The 20,507-nt window shown below is 40.7% G+C and overlaps 1 protein-coding gene across 9 annotated transcripts; it reads right to left on the reverse strand.

The window, feature by feature from the left end:
• Nucleotides 1-352: 352 nt before the first annotated feature.
• rpgrip1 (RPGR interacting protein 1) lies at nt 353-17,530 on the reverse strand. Of its 9 annotated transcripts, none has more exons than XM_061912501.1 (31): nt 17,294-17,530; nt 17,112-17,227; nt 16,992-17,048; nt 16,815-16,932; nt 16,517-16,713; nt 16,323-16,425; nt 16,144-16,248; nt 15,977-16,082; nt 15,863-15,886; nt 15,643-15,789; nt 15,501-15,574; nt 15,220-15,431; nt 12,310-12,395; nt 12,192-12,242; nt 9,369-9,533; nt 9,170-9,284; nt 8,939-9,099; nt 8,533-8,872; nt 8,296-8,456; nt 7,989-8,224; nt 7,800-7,915; nt 7,561-7,727; nt 7,423-7,479; nt 7,226-7,335; nt 7,105-7,162; nt 6,969-7,035; nt 6,833-6,909; nt 6,568-6,757; nt 6,416-6,500; nt 1,558-1,685; nt 353-1,463 (listed from the first exon to the last, which is right to left on the reverse strand). In XM_061912501.1, the coding sequence occupies exons 2-31, from the start codon at nt 17,197-17,199 to the stop codon at nt 1,252-1,254; spliced, it is 3,813 nt and encodes a 1,270-aa protein (XP_061768485.1). In that variant the 5' UTR covers nt 17,200-17,227; nt 17,294-17,530; the 3' UTR covers nt 353-1,251. The 9 variants fall into 9 exon arrangements, with proteins under 9 accessions (XP_061768485.1, XP_061768487.1, XP_061768481.1 ...); XM_061912503.1 differs by having other exon boundaries at nt 9,170-9,287; nt 16,517-16,701; nt 17,294-17,529; XM_061912497.1 differs by having other exon boundaries at nt 9,170-9,287; nt 17,112-17,204; nt 17,294-17,527.
• Nucleotides 17,531-20,507: the final 2,977 nt, after the last annotated feature.

Genomic DNA, 20,507 nt, shown 5'->3' on the forward strand with positions numbered 1-20,507 from the left:
AATGCATCTACGGCAACGCCCCCTCCTACCTCAAGTACCTAGTTTCCCCTCAACCTCGGAGGCAGAGGTTGCGGGTGGCAACCTCCCCTCCTCAAACACCAACCTCCTCAAACCCATCAGGACACACCTACAAACAATGGGCCGCTAGGCTTTCTGCTAGACCGCACCTGAACTCTGGAACACTATCCCCGATCATCTTAGAGCACCACAGCCGGTCGACCGTTCTAAGAAGGGACAAAAAATCCACTTTTTTAGCACAGCTTTGACCTAATTTCTCTGCCTTTTTGTTTTTAAATGCACTGCTTGCCTATCTGTTTTATCCAGTGCTTTCATGTTTTTTATTTTATTTTATCTATGTTTTATCTAGTGCTTATCTAGTGTTTTTCAAGGGTTGTTTTTCTATTTTAATTTTCTATTGTAACTTTTCATTTAGATTTTTTAATTTTTTTTGTAAATATTGTGTAGCACTTTGAGATTTTAACAAATGTAAAGCGCGTTACAAATTATTATTTCGAGACTAGAATACATGCTGCGCTCGTAAGAGCTCTCAGGAAAAGACAATAATTTGCTGGATTCACAGACGAAAAACTGCAACAAAAGTATTGATCCGATACCGACCCCCACCATGGGATCAATACTATCAATATTTAAAAAAGTTAAAGTACCAATGATTGTCTCACACACACACTAGGTGTGGTGAAATTTGTCCTCTGCATTTGACCCATACCCTTGATCACCCTCTGGGAGGTGAGGGTAGCGGTGGGCAGCAGCAGTGGGGAGCAGCAGTGGGGAGCAGCAGTGCTGCGCCCGGGAATCACTTTGGTGATTTAACCCCCAATTCCAACCCTTGATGCTGAGTGCCAAGCGGGGAGGTAATGAGTCCCATTTTTATAGTCTTTGGTTTGACTCGGCCGGGGTTTGAACTCAGAACCTAGAACGACACGCTCACCTCTAATTATCAGTGACTCTTCCAGTCCCTTTGTATCTAATTCTAATTCGGATTCTAATTGAAGCCAAACATTTATTGGCTTATGTATCGATCACACACCTATTCAGCGACTTGTTAGAGAACAGCAAGTTATGCAGAAAGTAGACTAGCTTTTAACTTTTAACTATTTGGATAATTAAAAAATTTGGTGAAGGTCAAATTAGGTTCACTTGTAAAGGTAAACAGTGCACTTTAGGCTCAACTTGAAACATTACCCAAAAGCCAAATGAATATTCCTTTTTGTGAGTGGGCCTAAAGTGTAATTAAAAGTCGCTGTCATTGTAGTCTATCACTATAACTGCATCTTTTTCCATCTGCTGCTGCTCTTCTTCTTCTTGCTGGGTTTCCTTATCGCTGTTATCTTCAGCATCCATTGGCCGGTGAAACTCTTGGTAAATTCCAGTCAGGGCTTTTGCTGCCTCCAGAGACACTTTGAGGAATCCTATCACCTCCTTTTCGTCATCTACTCGCACAACTGGAGAAAACACACGAGATGGACACACATTAAGCAAGCAGAAACAATCTGCCTTTCATTTTTAAATTTTTGGAAATGTTTCAGAAACGCCTACTGTCAATTTGCCGTTCAATGACGTCGTTCCCTGTCAGCAGCAGCTCCTGCAGGTCCAAGAAGGAGCATCCGACATCCCAGCACTCCTCATTGTCATCCATTGGCTCGCTGACGACGGTGAACTTTAACCTGCACAAACACTTTGTGATTTATATTCACATACATCAAAGAAACACAACAAAGTCGTTATCTGTAAACCAGGGGTGTCCAAACACTTTACCAAAATAAAAGGGAGGGACCACTTTAAAACTCTTCACATCTGAGCAAAAACAATCCAATGTTGGTCAAGATATGCCAAGTTAAAAATGGTTAACGACAAAAAAATAGAGGGAAAATAATTTTCAGTCGAAGCATTTAAGTCCCATCTTAAAACTCATTTGTATAGTCTAGCCCAGTGGTCCCAAACCACTGAGCCGCAGAATAATTTTTTATTATTATTATTTCTTTTTTTATTAAATCAACATAAAAAACACAAGATACACTTACAATTAGTGCACCAACTAAAAAAAAAACTCCCTTTTTCCTGACAAAAAAAAAAAACCTCCCCTCCATCGGGCCGCGGGACAAATTATCAAGCGTTGACCAGTCCGCGGCTACAAAAAGGTTAGGGACCACTGCTCTAGTATACTTTAGACCAGTGGTCCCCAACCACCGGGTCGCAGAATAATTTTTTATTAATTTTATCTTAATTTTTATTTAATTTTATTAAATCAACATAAAAAACACAAGATACACTTACAATTAGTGCACCAGCCCAAAAAACCTCCCTTTTTCCTGACAAAAAATAATAATAAAAAAATAAATAAACCCCCCCCGCCGGGCAGCGGGACAAATTATCAAGCGTTGACCAGTCCGCAGCTACAAAAAGGTTAGGGACCACTGCTCTAGTATACTTTAGACCAGTGGTCCCCAACCACCGGGTCGCAGAATATTTTTTTATTAATTTTATCTTAATTTTTATTTAATTTTATTAAATCAACATAAAAAACACAAGATACACTTACAATTAGTGCACCAGCCCAAAAAACCTCCCTTTTTCCTGACAAAAAATAATAATGAAAAAATAAATAAACCCCCCCCGCCGGGCAGCGGGACAAATTATCAAGCGTTGACCGGTCCGCAGCTCCAAAAAGGTTGGGGACCACTGCTCTAGCCTTTAAATAGACTCCCGTTTTAGACCAGTTGATCTGCTGTTTCTCTTCTGCTCTGCCCCCCTCTCCTTCGTGTAGAGGGGGGGTGGCACAGATTCGATGACCACAGATGACACGCTAGCTGTTCAAAGTCGGTACCCAGGGTGGACCACTCGTCTGTGCGTCACTTGGGGACGTCTCTGCGCTGCTGACTTGTCTCCGCTCAAAATGATCTCCTGCTGGCCCCACTATGGACTGGACTCTCACTGTTATGTTAGATCCACTATGGACAGGACTTTCACAATATTATGCTAGATCCACTCGACGTCCATTGCACCGGTCATCGCATTGCTTTTTTTTTTATACAGTACTTTTGAGTTTGTTGCGTGGCTGGTCGTGTCAGTGTGGAACTGCAAACTATCAAACTGGTGGCTATTTATTGCTACCGCGCAAATTTCCGATCATTAACATTAGCATTATCATTTTAATTTCAGCATCGAAAGTTACTTACAGTAAGAACCGGGCCAAGACAGCATAAATCACAAAGCCTTTCTTGTGTTTGAGCTCACGCCAGCAAATAATAGCCAGGACAATATTGATTTTTGTTTGTCCTTTTATCCGGGTAGCCTCCCCTTTTCTTATTTTTTTGTCTCCTCAGGCAAAATATTCTGTTTCTTTGGTTGTTTTATAGCTGCTACCATGATAGCAGTAATTGCACGTAGGCATTCTTCTTTTTCTGTTAGTTTTCTGGCGACAAAAGGCGTTGGCATATTTTTAACGAATGGTTAAAAAGGGAGTGACGTATGCCGTAAAGCAAATCAGCACATTTGTAGTTTTTTGTGTGGCAGGTTTCCTGCCACCCTCCTCAATGTCGCTAAGTGCCAGCAAAAGCGATACAGACCCCTTAGGCCAAGACAGAGGTGTTATTCAACTACTTGTAAGTCCATGTATCATTCCAAAAGTTAACATATTTTATGACGGTCGACAAGTAACTTATAACTGCTTTAATAAAAAAAAGTTCTCATAAATGAATTGTTAAGTAAGTTTTGATTCACATAATGAGACAAATAGGTAAATTATCTCATTTTTAAATTAGGTTTAACAAGTTTATCAGGATTCTTCTTTTTTGTACTTTGAAAACAGTTTTTTTTAACACAGTTGAATTGGAAAACTCATAAAAAAGATAGAACATAAGGTACGGAGAAACACTTAAATAATGAATAAAGCTCAATATGTTCTGGATTATCCATCTATCCATCTTCTACCGCGTGTCCCTTTTAGGAACAGTTTCTTAAACAGAATCATATTAATACGTTGTTTGACTTCTTTGCTTAATTCATTTCATAATGTATATATACTAAAGGTCTTAAGTGTTGTATGTACATACAAATCTTGTAAGTTACATTTTCTCCTAAGGTTAAAGTTATCCTCTTTTGTTGAGAACATTTGTCGTAAATTATTGGGTAGCAGGTTATAGTTTGCTTTGTGCATAATTTTAGCTGTTTGCAAATGCACCAAATCATTGAATGTCAATATTTTTAATGAAAAAAATAAAGGATTTAAAAGTTCTCGATCGCCAACATTGTGTATAATTCTAATTTACCTTTTTCGTAACACGGTTAGTGAACAAAGTATAATGTTGTCATTGTGTCCCCATATTTCTACAAAATAACTTAGATATGGTAACACAAGCGAGCAGTAGACTATGGAGTGATTTTTGGTCTTAAAAATATTTAGCTTAGTCATTATTAAAAGTGTTTCTCGCTACTTTGTTGTATATTTTTATATGAGATTTCCAATTCATTTTATCATCTATTATTAATCCCCAAAAATTTATTTCTTTTACCCTTTCAATTTCTGCTCCGCCTATTTGTGTCTGACTTTCTCTTCTACTAAAATAACATTATTTTAATTTTACTGAGATTCAAGGACACCGTTGTCTTTTTTGTCCAACCATCTCTTTAATTTGTCAATTTATTCTGTTATTATTTTTAATAGCTTCTGTGTTCTCTCCTGAACAGAAACAGTTGTGTCCTCTGCAAATAATACAAATAATACTTTGTGACTTTACATATGCCATTTATATACAGATTGAACAATTTCCGTTCCAGTATTAAACCCTGGGCTATGCTGCAGGATATATTTAGCGTTGTAAACGTGTGTTCGTCAAGCTACATGTATTGCTCCCAGTTGTTTAAATAGCTTCTTACTCAGTTCAAAACCAGACCTCTGATGTCATATCGTTCCAATTTGTTAATTAAGATATTATGATTAGTTGCGTCAAATGCTTTTGTTAGATCCACACTGTTTATGATTTAGTATTGCATTGGTAAATCATTCTGTTATTTCCATTAATGCCATTGATGTTGAGATGTTGGCTCTGTATCTGTATTGGCTGTCTGTGAGTGTTCCACTTTTTTCATGAATTTGTCCCATTTTGTTGTTGAAGAGTTTTTCAGTATTTTTTAAGAAAATTGTGCAGTTAAGAAAACGGGTCCATAGTTTGTAAACTGGTGTTTGTCGCCAGTCTTATAATCCGTTATAACTTTTGCTATATTCATTTTGTTTGGGAATTTGCCTGTTTGAAAAAATAGGTTGCATACGTTAAAGGTTTGGAAATCGCTTCAATAACCTTTTTTATGGTTTCCATATCAAATCCGTTACAATCATTTGAGGTCTTGGGAATTACATTTATTCACAACGTTGATTATATCTTCTTTTGTCACATCCGCGAGGAACATCGAGTTGGGATTTCTGTTTATGGTGTTATCCATCTGAAATCTGTAATCCTTTCTTCCAGAGCCAATACTTACAAAGTCACTATTAAAACATTTAACTACTTCGTTCATTACGTTACTCTCTGTGGCTCATTCTCTTCGCACCATTTTTATTGATACTATTTAGGATCTGCTATGTCGCTCTAATGTTGTTTTTGTTCCTGTCTAATAATTAATATACAGTATATACTATTAGTATATCTGTCTTATAATTGATATCATATATACTATTAGAATTAATATCATAAATACTATTTTAGGGTGATGGGTCAAATGCAGAGGATAATCTCATCACACATGTTTGTGTAACAATCATTGGTACTTTAATTGTCACATTATATACTGTATCATGAATCAGTGTAAAAGTTTGCGTCTTTTTGGCATTTAGCCAATTGATGGCACTGTGAGCTCACGTTCATTCTTTGAACGTGAGCAACCTTTTTACAGCAAAAAGAGGGTGGTTTCATGGTTCATTGCTTGTTTACCTTAGTTTTAAAACAGCTTCTTTCCTGTTCCAAAAGCGCTTAAGAATGAGAAATTCTGAGACAAAAAAAAAAGACTGTATTTTTACTTTTTTTTTTTTTGCACCATTAAACGACTGTATGCAGTGTGAAGTTTGATTGATTTAAAGTTTGGTGCCTGTGTGGCAGCAGGCTAAGCCACCAATTATGCTGCACCTGAATTTTCTGCACCCGTGAGGTCAAAGACCATTAAGTAATTTAAAAAAAAAATAGGCTGCGGGACAACAAAAAAAGAGCTGCACTTTTGACACCACTGTGCTAAGCTACCTGTAACAAGCTTTGTGGTATAGGTGACAAAGCCAATTAATGTAATATTTATGAACATGTTTTATTTATAAATGATTTGTATTACTTTTCGGAATATGCTGAGGGCCAAAAAGGCCCACTGGGCTGCACTTTGGACACACCTGCTGTGCACTGACTTACTCTACCTGCCCTTGTTGGGGTCACTGCCCTCCAACATGGTGTAAAGATACTGTCTGAGTGGGGCTGACAGTGAACCATCCACGTAGATGACTGGCAGAGACACAGAGAGATTAGCAAAAAGAAAATATGAATGCCTTTTGCCTATCAATGCTCCCACCTCGTGTGAAGTTGTAGTGAATCTCCTCCCCCTCTGTGGGCTTGCGGAGGGACACAGGTGTCTCCGTTGTTTCCATGGGAATACCCAGCAGCCGGTATTCCACGTAGACACGCTGCACTGAATCGTCCAGCGCCACTTGAGAGGACGGTTCGAAAGTCAACGAAAAGATCTCCACTCTCAGCTTGTCACCCTGCATGCCAACATTATCACTTATAGTATATGTGATGAGATGCTGTGTTTTCTTTGGCCTATAGCTTTACTTGACCTTTCTTCTCTCTTGTTTCGATGAAACAATGAGGTCGCTTGTTAAGGTCTCAGAGGACTCCGAGGGTTCTTCAGCAGCTGCACAGTAAAACTATGTTAATGAAGAACGACCACAAAGTAAGGTTGTGAGTTCTTACCACTCTCGCTCCTTTCCTCATTTTCCTGCTCTTTATCCACTGACACCAGATCCACAGAGGAAATGTTCTGAACATTAGCACATACAGTTAACCTGACATTGCCTCCATGACATCAGTAGACCTTGTCGAACCCTACCTGAGTAGCAGGATCACCAAAAGAGCGTCTTCTCAGTGATGTGGCATGTCTGGAAGATCTCAGGAGATCAATGAAATGAGTTTATCTCCATCGCTGTGCCCACATTCTTTCATTAACTTACTTTGTGATTGGCGAATGAGAGAGCACAGTGCGGGGTTCCTCGTCATGACGAGCAGGAGACTTTTTGTTGGACCTCTTGGTCTGGCGTGGTTGTATGTTGTCAAGTGAAGGCTAGCAACATAAAAGATGAAACATTTGTGCACCATACTGTTGGGTAATGTACCATGATGGTGTGTTTTAAGGTGCATAAAACCTCACATAAGCTCTCATCTCTCTCATCTTTGCTTGGGTTGCTCCTGACTCAAGTTGCTTTGTCTGCAGGAAGACAAGACAAAAGTTGTTGAATGTGGAAGATTGATGTTCATTCAGTAGATAGAATGTGCACTATTTAGACACCTTGACTCTGGGCTTAGCTATTGGTTTTTGTGAGTCTTCTGCTAATCCTTGGTTTTTCATGCTGTTTTCCATCACATCTACTGGTGGTTGAAAGGGGTACTTCCATTTAATCAACACCCTGACAGTCCCCCGTGGGCCACCAGCTGGATCACGCAGAACATAGTGACCTGGAGAACCAGAGACCCTGTTGGGTTTATGCCATGTCCAGGAATATGAACTGGTAATCTTGTTTGGATCACCTTGGATCTCCCTGCCAGTCGCCAGCGCTCTCAGTGGGATGGGTGTTTTAGCCAAGTAGACTGGTGGTATCTGGTCATCGCTGTCATCAAACACATAGACCCAAAGGCTGCTTGACCTGCGCAATTTAAACATGAATAACATTTTGCACAATGTTACAAAAGTAGGTTGCCCGGGGGTTCACAGCCTACCTCAAGTAGTGCAACACATCAGTTGTGATTGCAAGCGGGTAGCTGGTGATGTCGTGGAAAACTGGGTTAACATTACTCCGGACCGTTTGGGACACATGGGGCTGCAGGTCGTAGAATCTGTAGGTCAGGTAGGCATCAGGAAGTAGTCCAGGCCAGCGCCCTTTTAGACTCTCACAGCGCTCCAGCAGCAACATCAGCTCGTTGGGAATGCCTCCACCAAAATCGTACAACTCCTGCTTTACATAGAAAGTGATTATTTCTCAACAGAACTGGCTGGAAATCTTTATGAAAATTCCTTTGAATTTACCGCATGGCCGGTAGTTTGCCAGCCAAGAGAGATTTGAGCCGGCATTTTCTTTGTTGCTGTGGTCCTGTCATTGCCTCCCGACACCACTGCATTAATGGGCTCTGTAGGTGGAAATAGACGGACCCAGAAATCCACAACACCAACTATTTCCCCCACAGAACCTTGAAGAGAGACACAAGAATGTATTGTCTGACAGTAACCAGATCCTACCACTCCAACTAAGAACTTTGTCTGTACCTGTGATGTGCACACGTCCATTAATATGTTCCCCTCTCCTCTCCACGGCAGCCAACAGGGACAACTGTCCGCTCCCGTGTGTTAGAAAGCGGACCCCTCCTACTGCCTGGTGTAGCTCCACTTTGACCTTCCACCCCTGTACCTCTAGCCTTTCCAGATCACAGGCAGTCAGAGCATAGTGAGAGGTGAAGCTGTAGTTGGGTTGGCTTCCCGCCACCAAAGGTGTGGAGTGGACTTCAAAGTTCAAAAGGCTGTACGTACAGAAGGTCACCGTGTCTTCACCTTGGTCTGGATCAATGCTGCTCATATTCCGAAGCCCACTTGGAGTAAAGGTGGCATCCTAAAGAAGTAAGAACACAGTTGGTGTCTAAACAACCATGAATAGAATTAATAAAGCACTTTTCACCTTGATGTGAATTTCTAAGAGGGACTCTCCAGACCTCAGTGGAGAATAAGAAATATAATCTTCAAGCGAGACTGCTTGTTTTTCTCCTGTTGGCCATGTGTACTGTATCGGTATGGTCCGTTTGTGGTTCTTTGTGTTGTACGCAAAGGTTTTCAGCTGGTCTTTTGAGCACATATTTAATGGCGTTAGGTATTGATGCTGAAAGACTGCTACTGCTGTTCCAGTTCTTACCTTGTAAAGCGTTGATCTGGAGAGCTCTTTTGCATAACAGTTTGTCTTTCTCCGCCATCCTCATCCTCATTGCCTCCCTTTCACTCTCCAACCTTGTTTTGGTTGTATCCAACTCCTCCTTTGGGTAGAAAACACTTCGGGTTACATTGAAAAGAGCGTGTTGAGGATGCCAGTGCTGATCATGAGGATGTGTTGGCACCTGAAAGTCTTTACTGATGCGATGCTCTAGCAAAAGGAGGCTCCTGGTTTTCTGTAATTCGAGCACGGTCTCGGCGTGTACGGCCTGATTGTTGACAAGCTCTTTCTCTCCATCAGCCCCGGGGAGACATAAACCCTCTCTGCTCTCCTGTTGCATACGGAACGCCTGTCCAACATGTGAAGGAAATAAGAACCTTTCTTTAAAGATCCAGCATGTTGGGACTTCTGTAGGACTGAATCTCAAATGGAATACTTCAGTCAGAATGCTTTATTAAGTGTACTGTGTACTGGCGCAAATTATGACAATCTAGTGCAGTAGTCCACAAACTGCGGCCCAGTTTGGGCCCGCCAGTGTTTACAATACGGCCCGCGGGAAGTACTCGGTTAGAAAAATACAACATTTGTCTTTTCTACCTGCTTTGGCAAATCCTATTGTTGATGTAGATGCTCAGATCTGCTGTACAGATTTACTTTACAAAAGACATCCATCCATCCATCCATTTTCTACCGCTTATTCCCTTTTGGGGTAGCGGGGGGCGCTGGCGCCTATCTCAGCTACAATCGGGCGGAAGGCGGGGTACACCCTGGACAAGTCGCTACCTCATCGCAGTACAAAAGACAAGTGTGGGATAATTCTCTTGTTGCCTTATTTGTATTTGACTTTATTGAATACTTGGATGTATATGCTGTAGTGTTTGGCTCAGCCGGATCGAGCAGGAGGTGATACAAAGAAGAAGAAAAAAAAGACAGAAGGACAATTGTAGGGTCAAGACAAATATATATTATATATATATATATATATATATATATATATATATATGAATATATATATATATATATATTAGGGCTGGGCAACGATTACAATTTTTAATCGAAGTTAATCGCACTATTTCTCCGATTAATCGCGATTAACTGCATTGTATACGCAAAGCCCAATAATGAATTCAAAAGTAGTGTGTAATGCACCTTTATTGGAATATTCTCCCACATGAACAAAAGCGCCAAAACATTTGTTGTGCAAACACAATTTAAATCAGTCCTTGTTAAACAGTAGCAGTTAAATAGCATATTTTATGAAAATCAACTCAAAAAATGTAAATACAAACATTTAAGCTTATTGCCTCTGCCAGGGTATTTAAGTTATCCTGTTTGTTATGGAAAATAAATATAATCTACATACAAATCTCTGAGCCACAATCATAACATCTGAACAGGCAATTTCTGAGGTAACAGCAGAAACATTTTTTTTATCAGGGTCTTATGTTTAAAAAACCTATATTATAGGTAGTGGGCTGTTTTAGGAAATTTTTGATCAAATTATCCGTGGTACCAATATTAATAATGTTGTGTTTATTCTGCGTAGTGCACTTAAAATAATTATGACCATATTTAGGAATTGATATGATGGGAATTTTCCGATTGTTTGCTTGGTGCTTTGATAAACTGAACGCATATACATGGCACTATTTGTGATGTTATGAGCCAGGGAAAAAAAGAACTACCCTACCCAGCATGCAACAGGAGTGACGAGCATGCGCGGTAGCCCGGTATAGGTTGTGTCGCCATGACGGCATCTTGTATGTTGTGATATGCACGCTCTGAAAGCAAACGTTAAGAACTCAGCCAACATTCCTCGTCTGCATTATTCATAAATAGACAGACAACACATATACTCCGCTGCTTCACAGGCCGCTGGATGTATTCCCATGCTAGCTAGCCGGTCTAGTAAGCACGCGTCATTCAGTCCAAAACGGCCCGATCTATCCACATCCAGAATTGTCTGGCGGTCGTAAGTGATCCCAGAGTGACCACGCTGTAAGCCAGCCATGAAAGTTGCAGAATTGTCCGGTATTTTTGCCAAATGTTCCATCTTTACCAAGAGCCCCTCGACGCCGAAGTACATCCGGGAGATGCCATCTTGTTAAGAAAAGGCATTAACAAAATAAAAGCATGTAAACAACATACGCAAATGTGCGATAAAATAATTGTCGGCGTTAATAGATTGATGAGTTAACGCGTAATTAACGCATTAATTTGCCCACCCCTAATATATATATATATATATATATATATGTATGTATAGGGTCAAAACAAATATATGTGTGTGTACACACATATATATATATATATATATATATATATATATATATATATATATATGTACACACACCCACACACACGTATTTGTCTTGACCCTACTGTATATATATATATATATATATATATATATATATATATATGTCTTGATTGGATTATCCAGAGAATAGTGCTCGATACCGTGGTAGAGCGCAAAAAATCTCCTGATGATTGAGGGAACCCCTCATGAAACAGATCTGTAGAGATGAAGTAGTCTTGTGATTTTTTCCCCACACCTATATATATATATATATATATATATATATATATATATATATATATATATATATATATATATATATATATATATATATATATATATATATATATATATATATATATATATATATATATATATATATCTCCAGACCCCGGGTGTAGTGCTGTTTTGAATCCATTTCTGTCGTAAAATCTTGGCATAATTGTCGGATACTTCCTCTCGTCTCCTTTTTAATCATAACCCATTCAAGCTAGTCTCTCCCCTTCTGCTACGTGGCCAAGATGGTGACTGTTGAGGGTAAGGGTCCTCCATCACTGTGCTTGCCATTTTGGGTGTATTGAGTGCAAAGTCTGCCCCATGGCAGTGCATTGCATTTTGCCGTGTTTCTTACTTATGCACTCAACAGGCTAAGAGTAAATATAGAAGTATGCCAATTGAGACAGTCTTGGGATCCATTTGCTTACACACCTTAATCTGAAAAAGTGTTTCACTGAGCTCTTCGTCACTCATGTCAAACTCCTGCAGGGCGAGAGAAGGACACAATAAATAAGTCAAGTTATCTTTATGTCATAACTTATTTACTGACCTTGGTGACAGAGTTTAGTCTGCGCTGTAGGACAGAAATCTGCTCGTTGTACTCCAGTATCTTCTCTTCCAGATATTTAAGTTTGGCTGAACATCAAGAATTACAGGTTAAATATACTTCAGTTGTTTTTACTGGTTTAATTGATTCTTCACATTTTAATTCATTACACATGCTTAAATCAATTTAATGTGGGTTAAGATAACACAAATAAATGCAAAGAGCAGCTTTGTGGTATAGGTGACAAAGTGACCCTCTTGAATTTGTTTACATCTTATTTTCCTTCACTATTATTATTTCTTAATATAAATCACTCTTTGAGGGCTTAACCATACCAAATCTTGTGGGTATGTGTATCCCAGTAAAAACGGTTCAAAGGTTTGTCATGACAGGACGCATGAAAATCATCATACACCATTTTTAGACCCCAGGAAAAGCAGTGGCTGCTATTGCAGCGGATGTTGGGGATTGTAATAAGCAAATGAATAAACAAAAAAAACAACAAACCATAATATCTCAGGGTTTCCCCTCGACTGTCAAGATACATGTAGGGGTGTGGTCAAGGTGTGGTTATGGGTGTGGTCACCATGACGTTTTTGAATAATCTGCTATATGATTAAAAAAAAAAAAAAATCCAAAAAATACTTCCAAAGTCATGCACTGGGGATAGGTTGATTGGCAACACTAAAATTGGCCCTAGTGTGTGAATGTGAGTGTGAATGTTGTCTGTCTATCTGTGTTGGCCCTGCGATGAGGTGGCGACTTGTTCAGGGTGTACATTGCCTTCCGCCAGATTATAGCTGATATAGGCTCCAGCACCCCCTGCGACCCCGAAGGGAATAAGCGGTAGATGGATTTCAGGAGTGTTTTTTACAATTGACTCTCCTGAGTTTTATCCTGCTTGTAAATGTGGGTTTCAATTCCTGTTTTCTAAAACGTGCTATATAAATAAAGTAAACTAAAATGGATAAAAATGCTAAAAAAAAAAATGTATACATACATTTAAAAACAAATCTGTTGTTATTAGTTAGTATTAAAGTACATCTTCAAATTGTTTTGCCATATTCTCAATTCCATCCATCCATCCATCCATTTTCTACCGCTAATTCCCTTTGGGGTCACGGGGGGGGGCGCTGGTGCCTATCTCAGCTACAATCGGGCGGAAGGCGGTTTACACCCTGTACAAGTCGCCACCTCATCGCAGCATATTCTCAATTGTTGCTGCTTATTGTACAATGTACTTTGAGAATTTTTTAAGTGTCATTCCATAGACTTTTAATGACTTTTTTTATTTATTAAAAACTACTAGCAAACAAATCTTATATTATTCTGATGTTATAAAATGGATTTGTGTTTATAGACTCTTAGCTTCTGTCCCTTGATGTCCCTGACAAAAGAGGTGAGTGACAGCAAACACGTCACATTTGCTTTGCGCTGCTCTAGTTGATCTTTTTCTTCCTAAAAGTGAAGTGAAGTGAATTATATTTATATAGTGCTTTTCTCTAGTGACTCAAAGCGCTTTACATAGTGAAACCCAATATCTAAATTACATTTAAACCAGTGTGGGTGGCACTGGGAGCAGGTGGGTAAAGTGTCTTGCCCAAGGACACAACCACAGTGACTAGGATGGCGGAAGCGGGAATCGAACCTGCAACCCTCAAGTTGCTGGCACGGCCACTCTACCAACCGAGCTATACCGCCCCAGTCTATAAATATGAAAAGTCTTTTTCATATTTGCACATTGTGTAGATCTATGTCCATGGGTATATCTGGATACGTCCACATTGCAGACATGCTGACAACGCTCCAGACAATGTTTTACGTCCAGTAATCAAATGTATTCAGTAATCAAAATCTTTCTTTGGTGGTCGAGTTTTCGATATATCACTTGTCAATAGTGCGCAAATAATAGGGTATATATAGTATATCCATTCAAAGTGAAACGACTTGCTGTTGGTAATGTTTAATGTTTGTGTAGTTAGGATTTAATATCAATTTTTCTCATGTTTGCAAACACGCCACCCTTGCCTGAAAGGCGATTGGCCGAGCATGAGAAAGTGTTGTTGTGTGTCCGGCGGGGAAGCGCGGACTCGAGTTACTGAGACGAAAGTGTGGAAATGGGAGGTAAAACCTTTTGGAATTGTGCTATTTGTTTTTATAAGACTAAAGGTAAAAGTTAAAAATAGCATTGGTCGTTGTATAGTTTCTTCTGAAAGCTACAATATATAATATTACTTTAATGTGTTTTAAAGTAAAAAGTAAAACATGGTAATACAAAGGCTGTGGCGGTCCGCCACATTCAATTATATTAAGGGGAAACCCTGAGTCTACTTTTAGAGGTAGGCATCCATGTTGTTTGTAGGTGGCATTTGGGACAGTTTCAGTTTTTCTTGGTACACTGGAGGATACTTTTTGACGGCATGATTATCTGGACTTTACCAGGTTCAGACTTATTGCGAAATATATTTTAGGCTGCAGGGATATAAGAAAACCTACAGTGATGGTCTTTGCAGGACCCAAAAATGGTAAAATAGCCAATTTTCCATAGGGTGAAGTGAAGTGAAGTGAATTATATTTATATAGCGCTTTTCTCAGGTGACTCAAAGCGCTTTACATAGTGACACCCAATATCTAAGTTACATTTAAACCAGTGTGGGTGGCACTGGGAGCAGGTGGGTAAAGTGTCTTGCCCAAGGACACAACGACAGTAACTAGGATGGCACAAGCGGGAATCGAACCTGCAACCCTCAAGTTGCTGGCACGGCCACTCTACCAACCGAGCTATTCCGTGGTGGTGTTACTTGTGTAATGTTCTAACGCAGGCCATGTGTTGCTTTGTTTATAGAATGGCTTGCAGGCAAATACCAAAATTAGCTGCATTAAATTAACAAACAAATCCATCGCAGCTCCCACCTCCTTCTTGCTCCCTCTGCTCCTCCATTATCTCCTTCTCTAGTATGAGCTTCTCCTTCTCTGATTCCAGCCTCCCTCTTTCGTCCCGCTCTGCCTGCAGCGCTTTCTCCAGGATATTTGCATCTATCATGGAAACGGTGTCTTCTGGTGCCTCCCTTTCCTTGTACACTACCTTGTGTTCTTCCACAGTGTCGTTGTAAGTAGATAAAGTACTACGAGAAGAGAAACCTGAATGAAGAATTTTGAAGTGTGGTAAATATCCAGCAGTTTTTTTCTCTTACCTCTCAAGTAGTGAGTCATAGCTTTCTTTTATCCGATCCCTCTCTCCCTCCAGGTCACTTATACGCTCTTGTAGCTGGAGGAGAAAAATTACATTACTTAATAGATTATTCCAATGACTGAAAGTCCTGCTTGTGTCCAGACCTTTTCCAGATTCTGCAGAGACAAACTGGCAGTTGTGAGTTGACCATCCAGGGTCAGCACTCTCTGCCTCTCCTGCTTCAGCTTCTCACTCAGCTCCTCCACCTTCTCTAGGAGGACAGCCTGGCTTTCCCTCAGTGACGTCTGAGTCTGAGGTGAACCAAAAATTAAATGCTGACTTCATTACCAGGAGAACCCCATGAGGTTTTCATTGCTTTTTCACCTCCTCCAGCTGCTTCTCATAGGCCTGCCAAAAGAGGAAGCAGAGCGATGGAAAGTATAAACGTAATTTATCCCACCCTTAGTGTGCTTAGTGTTTTGGTAAACATCATCCCACCTGTTGCAGGTCAGTGATCTTCTCCTGGGTTACCCGCAGGGCCGTACTCTTCTCGGAAAGATTCTTTTGGAGACGGATCACATCCACGTTTTCTCTGATGGTTGCTCTGACCACAAAATAATCAGCTGTGAGTGAGGCTTCGTAAGCAAAAGTTCTGCTGTCCTCACTTGTGTATTTCAGCCTGTTGCTTCTTCATCTCTCGCTCTTTATCTTGGAGTGTGTCTCGGAGGGCCAGTTGGAGCTCCGTCACCCTCATCTGCTCGCTCACACAGCTCGATGGAGAAAACATGGGTTTTCAAAAAGATGGGCAACAAATGGTAAAGAAGATGGATTATTTTAATTTTACAATTTCTCCATCTGCCCCCTGGTATCCTCTTTTGTTGGGCCGTAGCGGGGTGGGGCCGTCTGCGCAGCCCTCCTGACTCCGCCCTCAACTTCTGCACATTTACCTTGGAAGAGGAGAAAGACACGGAAGGCACAACTTGGAATACAGCACACACTTGCACATGCACGCTCACACACACACACACACACACACACCTTTGTTGAACTTGTATGGTGTACGCCCCCCCAAGTCCAGAATGTGCTGCTTGGCCAGGCTGAGTTTGTTCTGTAATACAACCTTCTGGCTCTCCAACGTGGCCACACGAGCTTCCAGCTCTTGCAATGAGTCCTCCATGTCCCTGTCTTTGGCACCGGGACTGGCTTGACGAAGACGAATCAGTCTGGTGGACATCCTTTTTAGAGAAAAGCTATTTTATGCTTTTGTGTCTGTATATGTATCGGAGGCTACAAGTGCATTAATGCATTGTAGAACATTCCTAACTATGCAAAGCACCTGCGCATCTTTTGCTCTTGTGCTCGTGAGTGCATTCTTAACACAGTGTTCTCTTCTTGCAGGTGAAGGCAAAGGTCCTCCAGTTGCTCCCTGGGGAAACGAAAGAGCCGCTGAGGATCTGCGGGGGACAGAAGAGTGTCAAGAAAAAAACGAAAGAAGCTGAAGGTGCGGTCTCACCTTTGGTCATCATGATGTGATGCTTCTTCCACGGCTTCATGTCACGTGTGGCATCTGCTGAGACAAGACCTTACGCTGTCCATCTCTGTTGGTCTCACATTTTTTTTTGAACAAACAAACCTGGAACAGTCAGCATGAGTCCTCCCCTCATCAGCCCCACATCGCGAACTGGGAGGTCCCCCGCTGTCTCGTCCACCACGGGAGACATCACACCTTCACACAATCAATCAAAGCACCTGGATGGAGTTTAAATGACAAGGACTATAAACACAGTGGAGTCATATGGATATATTTGACCTTACCCTAGTTTTCCAGCAATTCCTGTGTCGTGTCTTCTTTTATATCTGTTTGAACAACATGGGGTTTAATCCATCTTCATCCTGTCCTCCTCTTGAGCCTCTGCCTGTGTGTGCACTTTGGCTCAAAGTAAACCTGAAGACCGCCTCAGTGTTCCATCTGCTTGCACGTGTAATCCTGCCTGCGCACTAATCTGATTACACTGCCCACTTGTGCGCGCCAGAGCGAGCTTTAAGGTCAGTTTAGCGGTGGGCGAGTAGAGCTGTTTCTGTAGTGGAATGCACGTCTCAGGTCTGTGGTGAAAGCCGTGACAGGTTAATGTGTGATGGACGATGTCTGATAACCAACCATCTCATATAAAAGATGAGGACACGTACAGTTCAGTTGAATATGCTACAAAGACAACATATTTGATGTTAAAACTGATAAACATTTTTTTTTTTTGCAAATAACCATTAACTTTAAAATTTGATGCCAGCAACACGTAAAAAAGAAGTTGGGAAAGGTGGCAATAAATACTGCTAAAGTTGAGGAATGCTCACTAAACACTTATTTGGAACATGCCACAGGTGTGCAGGCAAATTGGGAACAGGTGGGTGCCATCCCAAAAAATGCTCAGTCTTTCACAAGAAAGGATAGGGCGAGGTACACCCCTTTGTCCACAACTGCTTGAGCAAATAGTCAAACAGTTTAAGAACAACATTTCTCGAAGTGCAATTGCAAGAAATTTAGGGATTTCAACATTTACGGTCCATAATATCATTAAAAGGTTCAGAGAATCTGGAGAAATCACTCCACGCAAGCGGCATGGCCGGAAACCAACATTGAATGACCGTGACCTTCGATCTCTCAGACGGCACTGTGTAAAAAACCGACATCAATCTCTAAAGGATATCACCACATGGGCTCAGGAACACTTCAGAAAACCACTGTCACTAAATACAGTTGGTCGCTACATCTGTAAGTGCAAGTTAAAGCTCTACTATGCAAGGCGAAAACCATTTATCAACAACATCCAGAAACGCCGCCGGCTTCTCTGGGCCCAAGATTATCTAAGATGGACTGATGCAAAGTGGATAAGTGTTCTGTGGTCTGATGAGTCCACATTTCAAATTGTTTTTGGAAATATTCGACATTGTGTCATCTGGACCAAAGGGGAAGCCAACCATCCAGACTGTTATCGACGCAAAGTTCAAAAGCCAGCATCTGTGATGGTATGGGAGTGCATTAGTGGCCAAGGCATGGGTAACTTACACATCTGTGAAGACACTATTAGTGCTGAAAGGTACATATAGGTTTTGGAACAACATATGCTCCCATCTAAGCGCCGTCTTTTTCATAGAAGCCCCTGCTTACAGTATTTCAGCCAGACAATGCCAAGCCACAGTCAGCACGTGTTACAACAGCGTGGCTACAACAGCCCAGACCTGTCTCCCATCGAAAATGTGTGGCGCATTATGAAGCGTAAAATACGACAGCGGAGACCCCGGACTGTTGAACGACTGAAGCGCTACATAAAACAAGAATGGGAAAGAATTCCACTTTCAAAGCTTTAACAATTAGTTTCCTTAGTTCCCAAACGTTTATTGAGTGTTGTTGAAAGAAAAGGTGATGTAACACAGTGGTGAACATGCCCCTTCCCAACTGCTTTGGCACGTGTTGCAGCCATGAAATTCTAAGTTAATTATTTGCAAAAAAAAAAAAGTTTTGGAGTTTGAACATCAAATATCTTGTCTTTGTAGTGCATTCAATTGTCAAAGTCAGCACAATACCGGTAACACCCTTTTCACCAAGTACCACCTCAAAAAAAACTTGTCGCTCCAAGTACTACAATAATGACCAACGTTAAAATGCAGTAGTGTTGCAGGCCGAAATATTAATTAAAAACTAGGCAAACATTTTATTTAAGAAGTATATTTCATATTTTTGGCCTCTGTAACATAAGGCAGTTTGAACAATAACAGTTTGTTTAAAGGCCTACTGAAACCCACTACTACCAACCACGCAGTCTGATAGTTTATATATCAATGATGAAATATTAACATTGCAACACATGCCAATATGGCCTTTTTAGTTTACTAAATTACAATTTTAAATTTCCCGCGAGTTTCTTGTTGAAAACGTCACGGAATGATGACGCGTACGGGTGACGTCACTGACTGTCAGGAAATATTAGCAGCTGCACCACTCGCAGCTAAAAGTCGTCTGCTTTAACCGCATAATTACACAGTATTTTGGACATCTGTGCTGTTGAATCTTTTGCAATTTGTTCATTTAATAATAGAGACAATAAAAAACAATGCTGTTGGTGGAAAGCGGTGTATTGCAGCTCTCTTTAGAACCGAGACACAGCCGATGTTTCTTTGTTTGTTGTGAAGCGGAGCGGTCAAGCGAACATGTTTTCTCTACGTCAACCAGCATGTTTTTGGATAGGGAAATTGTGATATACTGTATATCTTACCGGAGAAATCATTGGATTATTTGTCATCCTGCAGCAGCGGCAGCTGTGAGCTTGGCTCCTCGGCTTCTCTCTGAGACACTTCGTGTTCACCGCAGCCATCCGTCCTCGAGGTATGGCTTTACAATCTTTTACAATCTTTAAAATCTCACTAAAACATCATTAGAACAATAAGCAGATAAGGGATCTTCCAGAATTATCCTAGTAAATGTGTCTAAATACATCTGAAACGCTCACACTGCCATCGCCCGGAGCCGTCGCTTTTTTTTTTTCTTCTTTTTTTTTCTATTCCTTCACTATCAATATCCTAATCCACGAATCTTTCATCCTCACTCAAATTAATGGGGAAATTGTCGCTTTCTTGATCCGAATTGCTCTTACTGCTGGTGGCTCCCATTAAAAACAATGGGAATATGTGTGGAACCCTGCAACCAGGGACGTCACGCGCACATACTTCCGGTACAGGCAGGGCTTTTCTATTAGCGACCAAAAGTTGCGAACGTTATCGTCGATGTTCTCTACTAAATCCTTTTAGCGAAAATATGGCAATATCGCGAAATTATCAAGTATGACACATAGAATGGACCTGCTATTCCCGTTTAAATAAGAAAATCTAATTTCAGTAGGCCTTTAAGTATAGGATAATAAAAAATGTACTTTAATCAAGTGATTCTTTGGCGTACCGCTAGAGAGAGCCCATGTACCGTACTACAGTTTGAGAATCCCAGAGCTAGATGATGACGAACCATTTTGCATGTTTG

Source organism: Nerophis ophidion, linkage group LG10 (genome assembly GCF_033978795.1).
Source record: "Nerophis ophidion isolate RoL-2023_Sa linkage group LG10, RoL_Noph_v1.0, whole genome shotgun sequence".
Lineage (NCBI taxonomy): Eukaryota > Metazoa > Chordata > Actinopteri > Syngnathiformes > Syngnathidae > Nerophis > Nerophis ophidion.